The following is a 13,322-nucleotide window of genomic DNA, read 5'->3' on the forward strand; positions in this document are numbered from 1 at the left end:
GAATGTAGTCGCTGATGCTTTGAGCAAAAAAAATCGAGGCATTCAGTCTCAGCGTTAATAACCTTTGAGGAGTTGTGTAAGGAGTTTGAGAGAATGAACTTAGAGATAATCCAAGAAGGGGAGTTGGAAGCCAAGTTGAGTGCATTGTCCATTTAACCTACATTTTTCGAAGAGATTATGGCTAAGCAACTGGAAGACCCCAAGTTCATTAAACTTCGGGAGCAGATCAGTGAAGGGAGAGCTGAAGGTTTTACAATTCATGAGGACGGTAGTCTTCGTTTTAAAGGACGGTGGTGTGTACCGGATGAGTGTGACTCTTTGAAGGAAAAATTATTGAACGAAGCTCATAATTCTATATACTCGGTTCATCCTGGTGGAGACAAGATGTATCAAGATTTAAAATGCATGTTTTGGTGGTCAGGTATGAAAAAGAATATTGCAGAATTTGTTGCTAAGTACTTAACGTGTCAAAAGGTCAAGAGTGAGCATAAGAGACCTGCCGGATTATTACAACCTCTAGAAATTCCACGTATGGAAGTGGGACGACATTTCCATGGACTTTGTGTTGGGTTTTCCACGAACAAGAGCCGGTAATGATACTCTTTGGGTTATCGTGGACAGACTTACTAAGTCGGCAAAGTTTATTCCAATGAATTGTAAGTGGGATATGGAACAACTTGCTCGTGCTTATATTAAGGACGTGATTCGTTATCATGGAATACCTCATACTATTTGTTTTCGATCGGGATACTCGATATTTGTCACATTTCTGGAAATCACTACAACGAGCGTTGGGGACCACCCTTCTTCATAGTACGTCCTTCCACCCAATGACTGATGGTCAGACGGAACGTGTCAATCAAATACTGGAGGACATGTTGAGAGCGATAGCCATGGAATGGAAAGATTCATGGGATGAACATTTGGATCTAGTAGAATTCTCTTATAATAACAGTTACCAAGCTACGATTCAAATGGCTCCTTTTGAAGCACTTTATGGTCGTAAGTGCCATAGTCCTGTATGCTGGGATGATTTTACTGAATCTGTCACCTTAGGACCTGATATGCTTGTTCAAATGACTGAACAAGTGAAGTTAATTCGCGAGAAAATAAAAGCAGCCCAAGATAGACAAAAATCTTACGCCGATCTCCGACGTCGGCCTAATGAATTTGAAGTGGGTGACAAGGTTCTACTTTGTGTGTCTCTAATAAAAGGAGTAGTTCGCTTTGGTGCTCGTGGAAAATTAAGCCCATGTTTCATAGGTCCTTATGACATTGTGGAGAAAGTAGGGAAGTTAGCCTATCGATTAGCATTGCCTAATGCTCTGGGTAAAGTGCACAACATTTTTCACATTTCTCAGTTGAAACGTTACGTTGCAGCCTTTTCTCATGTATTAGATCCAGAGGCGTTAGAACTTGATGAGAGCCTAACCTATGAGGAACAGCTTGTCCGGATATTGGATGCGAAGGTCCATAGTACTCGTCGGAAGGATATCACCATGGTTAAAGTATTATGGTCCAATCACCGCTCACAAGAGGCAACCTGGGAGACAGAATACTCCATGCGAGAGCAGTATCCTCACTTTTTCTCTCAAGTTAGTAAGTTACGGGGACGTAACTTCGATAAGGGGGGTGGAAGGCGATAGGATTTTCGTGCGATTCATGTTTTGGGTTGCTTTGTGTATGTGTATATAGAGATTATCTTTGTTTTACTTGTTTTGTGGTTATGTGTTATGATAAGTGTGGTTTTGGGGTCAAAACCTTTTTAAGGGGGGTAGTCTGTAACACCCCGATATTTTCCCGATATTTTCTTCCTGATATATTTAATAATTCACTAATAATATTATTTCTATATATATATATATTATTTATTATTGGGCTTGGTCATGAGATTTGCAATCCTTTTTGGCAATTAGAATCATTTGGGCCCAAACTTTTCCTTAACCCATCTTTTATATTCAAAAAAAAAAAGGAGGGACTCTTGGTGGAGCTTGTAACTCCCTTAGGGTAATGAATGATCAAGGCATTAATCCCATATAATTAACCCTTCTTAATTCCTTAATCATTTTCATCGTCATCCTTTCATTTCTAAAGTATCCAAGGACAAAAAAAAAAAAAAAAAAAAAACATATCCTCTCAAAATTCATCCTAATCCACATTCCCAACTCCATTACCCTTCATCATTTGGTGTTTTCTTTTACAATTGTAAGTGTAATTCTTAATCTATGTTGATTCTTAAGTTTTAATTTAAAATTCTATGATTATTATATGTGTTATCTTATAATACATGTTTAATTTATAAATTTAAAATTTCATGTATGATTTTGGGATGTATTTTTCTATCTAAATTGATGAAGAATGTTTCTTTTTAGAGTTTTTAGATATGCATATATGTGAAGAATAGGATTGGTTCGTGTGATGGGTGATTTTGAAATTTATATATAAATATAAATGTTCATGTAAAATAAAAAAAAAGCTTATGTGTGTGTTTTTTTTATATGTGAACAATGAATTTAATCTCAAAGATGGTTCATAAGAATTATATAAATTTGGTCATTAATATTTGATAGGCAATATACCTTTTGGAATTCATTTGTTGATGAATTTTGGTGAATCCCGTAGGGTTGGGAAAATGGTAAAAAAAAATATTTTTGGGACACTTTTTAACTTGAAAATAGGTTAAAAATACTTAGAGTACATTATGATTTATGAAAATTGGTACCCGGGGGTTCTGACGCCTTCCGGACGCAACGGTGAAGTCGGAATTTCAGTTTGACAGTGTTAACTTACTGTTCTGGACAGAATACTAAATCTGAATTTTATTTGATGTTATGTTGTGATGAAGTATGTTGTGTGATCATGAATTGTATGCAAGTGTGGTTGGATGTTAGACGTGTGTGTGTGTTTGTGCTTTGATTGTGGTTTGAGAAAGTGAATATATGCTTATTCCCGTATGTACGATTGAATCGTGTAGGAAGTCGATTCGTGACGGGAAGTTGATAGGTTCATTTAAGATTTGCTTTTTGCTTTTTGCTTTCTTAAGGTACGTACACGCAGTAAAATTTTGTACATCGTGGATTGGTTGTTATAAAGAAATGATAATAATAATAATATATTGAATAAAGTATGAAGATGATGTTATGCTTTCTTAATCAAGAGATATGATTTCAATAACTTGATGAGTAGAGGTAGTATGACCTCACTAACTTTAAAGTGGACGTAGTATGACGTCAATTGGTGGAAAGAATTTTACTCGCGGTTTATGGGGGCATTATGAGCCACCGCGGGGGTATGCATACTTAACCATAGGCACCGAAGTAAGGCGTGTTGCCTATGGTAGAGACTTGCTTAGGGGTTAGCTCCCCCTAATGTATTGTCTCACTCTTGAAGTTTGGGGTTTGGTCCGGCAGTATGGCCAGGAAAAGTACAGCATTATGGCTGACTGACTCAATGAATCATTTGAAATTTATCAAAAAGTAAATATTGAACTGTAGCCGACGTATGGTAAGTTGCCATTGTGCTTTATGCTATAATGTCAATGTTATAAGAGATGTTTTTGCTGACGTATACCTTTGATCTTAACGATCCTGCGATGATGTTGTTTTTCCTTTCGGGGTTAATAACTAGCAGTGAGTTAAGTTGCAGGCTGGGGAGTGAGGATTACATCTGAAGAATAAAAGAGATAGAGTACAGAAGGATTTTAATTTCAAACTTTAGTAGCTTTTTAGAAATGGATTTATTCAAGAGGCGACTTCGCTCTCGAGGTGTACTCCTTGGACTTTTGGTTTCATATCTTTTATCCGCTGCTAAGACTACGATATCACTAATTAATCTACAATAAATCTAGTAGAACTCGATCCGCAAGTTTTAACTTTAAAAATTTCGTTTTCTCGTGTCTTTATGACATCTTGGTTTAACTCGGGTCCTGCTTGGTTTTCTTTTAAAATATAAAAATCTCTCTTTTAACGATCTGAGTTTTTTCGGTAAGTTACAAAATCACCACAGTGCGATATTTCAACCTCTTATGAATCGAGGTCCTAAACACAAACACACACACAGAATCACGTATTAGTACGTGTTAACAATTCAATTCCACTCTACACCATCAAGACACCACTATACTTCATAACATTAAATATTTAATCCCTAAAACCTCAATGCTACTTAATTCCAAAAACAACTAGTAAATTTAGAGACCATTTTGGACATTTTACAAATTTCAAACAGAAAATGCGACTTCACCACTGCGTCTGAAAGGCATCAATTGCCTTGGATATCAAATTTCATAATTTTTAACACTCATTTATTATTTTTAATTGATTTTAGCGTTTAAGCGACTTTTAATTCAATCGGAAGTGAAACAACGAAAAAAACTGAAACAGCCCGAACAAGCGGAAACATTATAATAATACTGTTCACTAATATAGCGAAAGACTTACAAATGTTTGGACTGAATCAGACCTATGATTCGATGACCATAGCAAACCAATATTAGAGATAACGAAAACCTTTTAGAAAATTAACTTAAATTTAATTATTTACAAAATATATCTAGAACTTTAAAGTCTTAAATTATAATACCAAACTAAGAAAACGTTTACATAACCCAAAGTCAAAGGGAGTGATGACAAAATCAAAATCCTTACCGCGCACGTAGCACATAATACTTATAGTCATCATCTCCATAGCGAAGCTACCCTGAAAAATGGATCTACTCCCGTAAGAGTAGACCCCATCAAAAGCAGTCAATAATACTAATTATTGAACAAACCAACAAACGATATAATATTGAAAATCACTTGTAATTTAAGTTATTTGTTCATTTTTGTAACCTCTTTCAAATAAGTTTTAATTAAACACACGAAAATATTAAAGAGTATTTTTGTTAATAAATTGAACACGATTAAGAACTACACAAGTTCAAAGCAAACACTTTAGATAAATCTTCACAAAAATCACAACATTTGCCAAACCATCAAAACACATTACTTAAAAACAATATTCAAACATAATAATAATTAATATTAAATTCGGGAATATTCAGTGGCCGCCAAAAGTAGGTTTGATCTAACATTCTGGTAAACGGGTGATCGTCATTACCTAAACGGCTCTTACAAGAACTAAACGGGATCGGGGGCTCGAGGGTGATCCTAAAAGCATATACATGGAATCAAGCTCTAGGGTTTTCAAACAACACCGGATACATAGTATCCAATTGTCCAATTCCCAAAATGACAAACATTTATAATGTCTATTACTTTATACAAACTTTTAAGTAAAACATGCTTTTGTAATCTCTCTAAATACAATGTTAACATACTTTATTTTATTAAATACAGCTTCCATGACATGGATAAATTTTCTTTAAAATCATTTTACAATATTAATAATATTATACATAAATAAAGCAATTAGTAATGAGTTAGAATGCTAAACGAATCATCCTCAACAATGAAAGATTTTAATGAATATTTACATAAATCTTAAATCCTAAATACCCAACTTATATCATACCCAAAAAAATATCAACTAACCAAATAAGAACTCACAACTCAATAAGACCAATCTATAAAACCCAAATCCAAGAATTCGTCACTAAACTAAAGTAATCACACCTATTATAGGTTTAAAGATCATCTCAAATCAATACTAAAGTTTACGTATCCACCCAAGCAATACCCAAGCTTAGTTACAACATTGAAATCCTTTAACAACTTTTATGAAGACACATGCTCACTCAAAGGTTTATAGATAAAATTTCAATAAATATTTTTAAGTGATTCCAATTGGGTGATAAATTAGCCTTCCGTACGGTCGTAACGACTATAAATTTGCCTAAATCCGAGTCCGGACGAAGAAGATATCGCGTTTACAACGGGGTAGAAAGTTGCCTGATACTAACTTCAGCAGCACAAGGTGTTCGTTGAGCACTTTACATGCTCGTTTGAGCACAAACTTCCAGAACCTACTGTCTACTTCTGATCTAGCTTACTGAGTTCTACAGTATAAAGTGCTCGTTCAAGCACAACCTTCCAGGCCCTACTGTCTATTTCTAATCTTCATGCTCGTTCAAGGCAATACTTTTATCAGTTCAAGTTTCTTGTAATTGCTTCACAATCTCACCTACTCAATACCCACTCAAACACCACACATACACACACACATACATTAAGATACACTTAACCACCCATTAATCTACTCATAGAATTCCATCACTTTGAGTAGTTTGTTTTAGCACTCATCTCTTTAGGATACTCTAGTTTAATTTATTCATCTATGATTCTTGGCTTGTTTGCAATCTACAAATTTCAATATGAGTATGAGTGGGTAGTTTGTTTTAGCTTAGTATATGCATCATCACCATGTATGTAGTTTGAATTGCTTTCTTTACCTTTGGCTTGGTTGTGTTGTTTATGGTTTAAGATGGATTTTTCTATCATGTTGTAGTGTCGTTGAATTGAGGGTGAGAGTCGATTTTTAACGATAATCTATGCTTAAAAGTTAAAACATCTCCATGAGAATAGGTAGATGCTTTGATTGGAAATGTTGAATGTGTGCTTCATGTCTTAAATTATGCTTAGCTCCATGAGAATAGGTAGTTGAGTATGTTTAGAAAGCTTTTGATGCTCGAGAGAGAACATTAGTACTTAAGATACGTCCTTCCCCATAACAAAATATCCATGACCTTAGGTTAACGTTTAGTAAACACTACTTTGTTAAAAGCCTAGCCTATGCCTCTTAGCTTATTGATCATTTTATCCTTGCTTTTAGTTCATTGTATCCTTATTTACTGTTATGCTTTAAGTAATTTTAATTGCTTGTTTTAATTATTTCTAACTCCAAACATCATATTATATGTTTTCGAACACACTAATCGATCGAGAAACTATTAACTTATCCTCCACTCCTTGTGGATTCGACCCGTACTTGCCGACATACTACGCTACGCCGTGCACTTGCGGTATTATTATTGAAGGACGTAAAGTCCCGATCAATAATAATAATAATAATAATAATAATAATAATAATAATAATAATAATAATAATAATAATAATAATAATATGACTAATTATACACTAATACGACTATTAATATGTTGTAAGATTGTCTAATCCTTAGGGGTTCGTACAAGTTTTAATCACGGATCGAAAGAAAGAATGATAAAGGAACGATGAAGGGAATGAAAGGTGGTGAATGTCGAATGCAAGGACTGAATTTCTTTTTGTTTTCTATTTGATTTTCGAAAATGCAAATGGAGGATAGTTATGGCTAAGATCGAAACTCACTATGAATCCACGTAGCAAATAACGACACTCTTAAGGCACAGGTGCACGCGCCAAATACAGCAAGCATAAGAACTTTTGCAAATACGACTCTAATCCAAGAATTATGCAAACAACGAGGATTTGAAACAAGCGTTTTAGGTTTTTTTATCATTAATAATCAACTCTCTAAAAAACATAATACATGCTGAACTTATTTATAAAGGAAAGTAAAACGAAAGAAACTAACTTAAAAACCGACTCACAAACCGTGAGTTATGGCTGGCTGTATGGCTTGTGGAAGTTACCACATATGGCCGGTCATAACCACTTGGTAACCACCCATTTTTTGAGTAACTTCTCATGTAACTCTCGTCCCATTATTGCCTATTACAAAACCGACAAATAACTTCCTAAATTTCAGAAATTAACTCCTAATTACTAGCATAAAACCGAAAATAACTATCTAAAGATAACTACCTAAATTTCTGATTTTCTTTTATTGCATACATAAATAACTACCTAGCGAATATGGACTAAAAGGACTTAAAAGGTGATGACTTTGAGCATTCCTTGCACATGCCTGAAATGGCTCTTAACTTGCTGAAAATAACTTCCTCGATGTCGTGCTTTGACTTGATTTTCGTCTTTGTTTTCTTCTTGACTTGTACTTCCATACTTGCTTACGACTTTCAAAATATTTAAAATACATAACATATTTTTTTTATGTTTTTTTAACTTAAAATTAAATATAGAAAACATAAAAGGACCGAGTCTAATAAACACAAAATAAAAACACAAACTAGGAGCTAAGAATTAAAATTCAGATTTGAATTTAATTATGGATGATCTTTGAAATGTGGACTAAATATTGCTTGTTGAATGAGGGTGGTGCGCCAACATTGAACTAGCATTGCAAATAAGATTGAGTGATGGCTTGATATAATCCACACAAAAGCTGCCCTTGTATGATGTTGTTGATGTCTTTGGATAAAACAAGCCATGAATAAAATTTCCTCCCAATTTTGAAATATCCGTGGACTTTGATTTGCAACATAATAATACAATAATAAAACTAATTACATACCAATACTAAACTAATATTTTAATACAACTAATAATACATTAATTAATACGACTAATAATGCACCAATACGAGTAATAATACACTAATAATACACTAATACCACTAATAATAATAGTAATGCACCAACACGACTCATAATATACTAACATAACTAATAATAAACTAATAATGCACTAATACGAGTAATATTACACTACGACTAATTACAATTTGAAGAATTTTAAAAATTAGATTGGTATTTTACACTATTATTAGTTTATAATTATAATTGAGAAGTATAATTTCAATACTAATACGACTAATTATGTACTAATACTACATTAACCCGACTAATAATGCACTAATACAACTAATATTATACTAACGATACACTAAATACGACTAATAATTCATTAATACGGGTAACAATATACAAATGCAACTAATAGTATTAATAATATAGTAATATATGACTAATAATATTGTAATATACTAATAACTTATAAGTGTTAGCTAAGTAATATACTTCATATATTAATACGAGTAATATTATTCTAATATACGACTAATTTTGATGCATTTAGGAATATTAGTTGACCAAATTTATTTTTAGTAACTTTGCATGTAATTTTGTTCAACTAATTATAAATTTATAATCTTGTTTAACTTACTTTTTATAATTTTGTTCAACTAGTTAATAATAATAATAATAATAATAATAATAATAATAATAATTTTAAAAAAATTAATCTTATAGAAGTGTTACTATACTAATACGAGTAATTACATACTAATGCTACAAATAATACATTAATAGGACTAATATTACACTTATACGACTAACAAATACTAATAATGCACCAATACGATATGACCAATAGTATACTAATAATACAGTAATACGACTAATTACATACTAATATTAAAATAATACAACTAATAATACACTAACACAACTAATAATATGCTAATGCAACTAATAATACGAGTAATAATATATTAATTCTACATTAATTCGACTAATTATATACTAATTCAACTAATATTATACTAATGATACACTACTACTACTACTTACATACAATACTACACTAAGACGACTAATTATGACGTACTATATTTAATAATAATAATAATAATAATAATAATAATAATAATAATAATAATAATAATAATAATATGGTAAGAGTGCTATGTTATAAGTATACTAACATTACTTAGATTATTATTGAATAATTGATGGCCTAGTGGTTGGAGTGTTGTTATATCAACCTGGAGGTCTTAGATTCAAATCCTACTCAAGGTATTTGAGTAGAAAAAATATTACTGATTGTTAACATCAAATCCATACATACTATTAGTTGAATTTCTCTATTTACGAGTCTAATTGTATGAAAGATTTGTAGCAGTAGAATATAATTAGCCACGGGATCTACAGTGGCAAAAAAAGAGTTTATGCTACAATCATAATTTTTCTGTGGCAACAATCTAGCCACAATCTTTGTGCCATGGTAGTCTCTGACTTAAATTTTCGTGGTTGGGCATCATAGTTATGAGAAATTCTTACTTATGCCAAAGACTGCTACTGTGGCATAAGTGATGATTTGTAGCGGTGAATGGAAGACTTGGCATTGATAATGGAGACTTGGGTGGTCTTCTTTGTTTTGACATAATTGGTTGAAGACATGAAGGGTAGAAACAATAGAATACTTGAATGAAAAAAAATTTGGAGGTGGAAGGAGGTGTGACAACGTGAGATAGGATATGGAAGGCAAAATAAAGTTGGAAATTAAAATTTTTGAAAAAAACTAAAATTCAACAAACCATTATTTCATACTCTCTCCTATTCAGCTTAGGTGTCCCATTTTCTTTTATGGTCAAGTCACCTTAATTGTCCCATTTCTATTTTTGGTATGCATTTTTGACTATTATGCCCTTAGTAGTTTATGCTATTTTCAATTATACCCTCCGTTACCCATACTAATTTTCCCTCCCTTTTAATTAATCAACATACTTAAATCCTAATTAACATACCCACCCATTTAAACACTGCCTCCCTTTTTAAACCTAAAACCCTACCCATCCCCATTCCTCTTGCCGTTTTCTGATAACCCTGGGTTGAAGCTTCACCTTCTTCCTTAAGTTCTTTCGTGTTGTTCTCTGATAACCCTAATTCTGGGTTGAATCTTCACCGTCTTCCTTAATTTCTTTCGTGTTGTTCTCTGAAAACCCTAAATCTGGGTTGAAGCTTCACCGTCTTCCTTAATTTCTTTTGTGTTGTTCTCTGATAACCCTAGATCTGGGTTGAAGCTTCACCTTATTCCTTAATTTCTTTCGTGTTGTTCTCATGGCAAACTCCAGTTCGCCTTTTAAATCCCCCCTGAACAACCCTAACTCGACAATAAACTCACCAATGAAAAATCCTAACTCGCGTACTTCTTTACTTTGGAGAATCCCCAAATCTCCTTACAAATCGCCTTCTAAGAAAGAGTTTAAGGGGTTCGATGATGGAAACCCTAGATCTGGACTGAAATCGTTTGAGGAAGAGTCTTTTGATTACTATGATGACTCAACTTCTGTTGAGACTGATCCTAAGTGGGGAAGAGAACTTGACTCTGAAGGTGAACCCATTTACACACCTGAGCCTGATATGTATCCTGATCGTGAATATTCTTCCATTGATGCTGTTTTTTCGAATACTGATTGTGAAGAAGAAGATTGGCTTGATAAGCTAGGTCCTTTCTCAAGTAAGTTTCTATCGTGTTAGTCCATGTTCATTTTGACTGATGATGATTTTTAATTTAAACGTTTTTGTACGAATTTTATTTCATTGCTCTATGATCTGAAAGTGAGAGCATTTTTAGCCACCATAAAATCGAACAAAGGGGTTTGGATTGTTTTCCAACGTTTAATGCACAAAGATGTTCGATTTTCTACTCAATGATTTCAAAATAAATAAATAAATAAGTTTACCTGAGAGTACTAAAACAACCAATTTTTTCATTAATGTATATTTGAATAAAAATGTTTCATTGAAAACAACATAAAATTTTTGTTGTTTGCATCTGAAACATCCCATGTTAAAGATCCCAAAAATATGTCCAAAGTCAAAAGGAATTTACATTTGAAACATGTTGCTGTGTTGGTTAAGGTTGTGTTGGCTGATGTTCTGTGCTGTTGTTGCTTTACTGTGTGTCCCAAAAAATTTTGTTGGTTGCTGTTTTGTTGTTCATATGATGATATCTGTTGCTCCTGCTGAAATTCGTTGAGATTGGTTGTTGCTGTTTTCTGATAATTCTACATTCAAATCCCCTTGATCAATCCCCCCCTGCATAGCCAATCAGTTCCACAAGCTGATTCATTTTTTCTGTACTTAGCTTTGTGAATAAATGTTGAAGTGAATCAACAACCAATTGTTTGTCAATACTCAGGTAATCTGGTAAAGTCCCTTCCCTTGCTGCCTTTGTTCTGTTCATGTGAGGAATGTGATAGTCAAACCCCCCTTGTCTTTTCATGACCTCTATCATACAAGCTTGTAAAGTGATGAATACAAACTTTAAATATTGTGGACTTAGATTCTGAAATGCATTATTCACAGCCCTAAGTAATTCTATAACATTGTAAGCAGATTTTTGATATTGCAAAGCTTGAATTGATCTAAAAAAACCTAGATCTAGCACGTTCATGTCAGGGGAATTTGGAGGTTGTTGCACTAATTGTATATAAATCCATCTTTCATTGCCTCTTCTAAAAATTCTTTGTCATTGTGTGCTATATGCGATTTGGCATTGTCTTGTTGAATGTAAATATGCTTTGACAATCTTGCAAGCCATTTTGCTCTTATGGTTGGCAGCACATTAGTGATAAGCATTGCTCTAATGTGCTCTTTTGTGATTGATTGTATTGGTTTTGTTTCCAACTCCCCCCTTTTCTTGTTCTTTGAGCTTCTTTTTGCTGGCTCCTGTGTAATAAATGGCCAAATGCCTATCTTACCATAAAAAAACATCACTTTCAGTTGTAAATATTGGCTTTGTAACAGCACACATAAACATGATTTTTGGAATGAACCTTTTTGATTGACACTCTCTATGTGGTTCTACTTCACCCAGAGCTAGATAATAACTCTGTGTCTCTCGGGTTAGATTGAAGTGTTTTTCGTCTATGTGAACAACGTTAGTATATGGCTTAAACTTGAATGCATCATTTTGTTCATCATATTCACATTTAGATAATGTAAAGCTTAACCTGTGTAACTTGTTGTTTTCATTCAAAGTCGGTTTGATTGCATTTGTGTGCCTTCTTATGACTTTGTTCCTCTTCCACCTACATACCGTTGATTGTGACACGTCCATATGCTTTGCTACTAAATGCTGAGTACCCTTGAGTTCATATTTAATTGCCTTAAATTTTTCTTCATCGAATTTGATTTTGTTTTGCTGCTTCTCTGCCCCCTTTCTTACTGTTGAGGTTAATCACTGTGGTGTTGTTTGTCATCTGCTTCTTGACATCATTCCACAAACGTGTGATTGTTTTCCTAAACACTTAAAACTCAATCGCAAGTGCATTGATTGTGCCTAGCACTGGTTTGCCCTTCTTATTTAATGCAGACAGCAGCTTCTGCATTATTTGTTCTCTTTGTTGTGTACTTAAGTTTTTTGTAGGAGCCATTGTTTTAGATGAATGTGTAATAAATGACCATTGTCATTGTCTATTTATGGTTTCTGTTTTTTCATGTAATGATTGAATTTTTTTTCTGTTTGACAATTCATTTTTGGCGCCTAATACCCATTAATCTCAATTTATGCTGTGTGCTTTGAAATTTTGGTTGAATTAATGGCGCCAGACACCAATATTAGTTTCTTGCACTGGCGGCAGTTTCTGATTTCCTTCTGAATTCTTTATTTTTGGACATTTTAATTTGGGGTTTCAAATTAATTCGGGTAATGTGATGATTTTTTTTCATTTTGAAAATTTGGTTGTTTATAATTTGGAG

At 33.3% G+C, this 13,322-nt stretch overlaps 1 protein-coding gene across 1 annotated transcript; it reads left to right on the plus strand.

Moving 5' to 3' along the window:
• Positions 1-553: 553 nt before the first annotated feature.
• Positions 554-1,646, plus strand: LOC130805581 (uncharacterized). Its single transcript, XM_057670362.1, has 3 exons — positions 554-707; positions 1,057-1,329; positions 1,414-1,646. Exons 1-3 carry the CDS (start codon positions 554-556, stop codon positions 1,644-1,646), a joined length of 660 nt encoding a protein of 219 aa, XP_057526345.1.
• The last annotated feature ends 11,676 nt before the right edge of the window (positions 1,647-13,322 follow it).

Source organism: Amaranthus tricolor, chromosome 2 (genome assembly GCF_026212465.1).
Source record: "Amaranthus tricolor cultivar Red isolate AtriRed21 chromosome 2, ASM2621246v1, whole genome shotgun sequence".
In the NCBI taxonomy this organism is placed as follows: Eukaryota; Viridiplantae; Streptophyta; class Magnoliopsida; order Caryophyllales; family Amaranthaceae; genus Amaranthus; species Amaranthus tricolor.

What these genes read in the sequence shown, in the direction of transcription:
- LOC130805581 (XM_057670362.1), top strand. Translation starts at nt 554, where the DNA reads ATGGACTTTGTGTTGGGTTTTCCACGAACAAGAGCCGGTAATGATACT. An exon ending in TTATATTAAGGACGTGATTC is followed by an intron (nt 708 to 1,056) that starts GTTATCATGGAA and finishes CTGTCACCTTAG; the next exon opens with GACCTGATATGCTTGTTCAA. An exon ending in AGCATTGCCTAATGCTCTGG is followed by an intron (nt 1,330 to 1,413) that starts GTAAAGTGCACA and finishes CAGAGGCGTTAG; the next exon opens with AACTTGATGAGAGCCTAACC.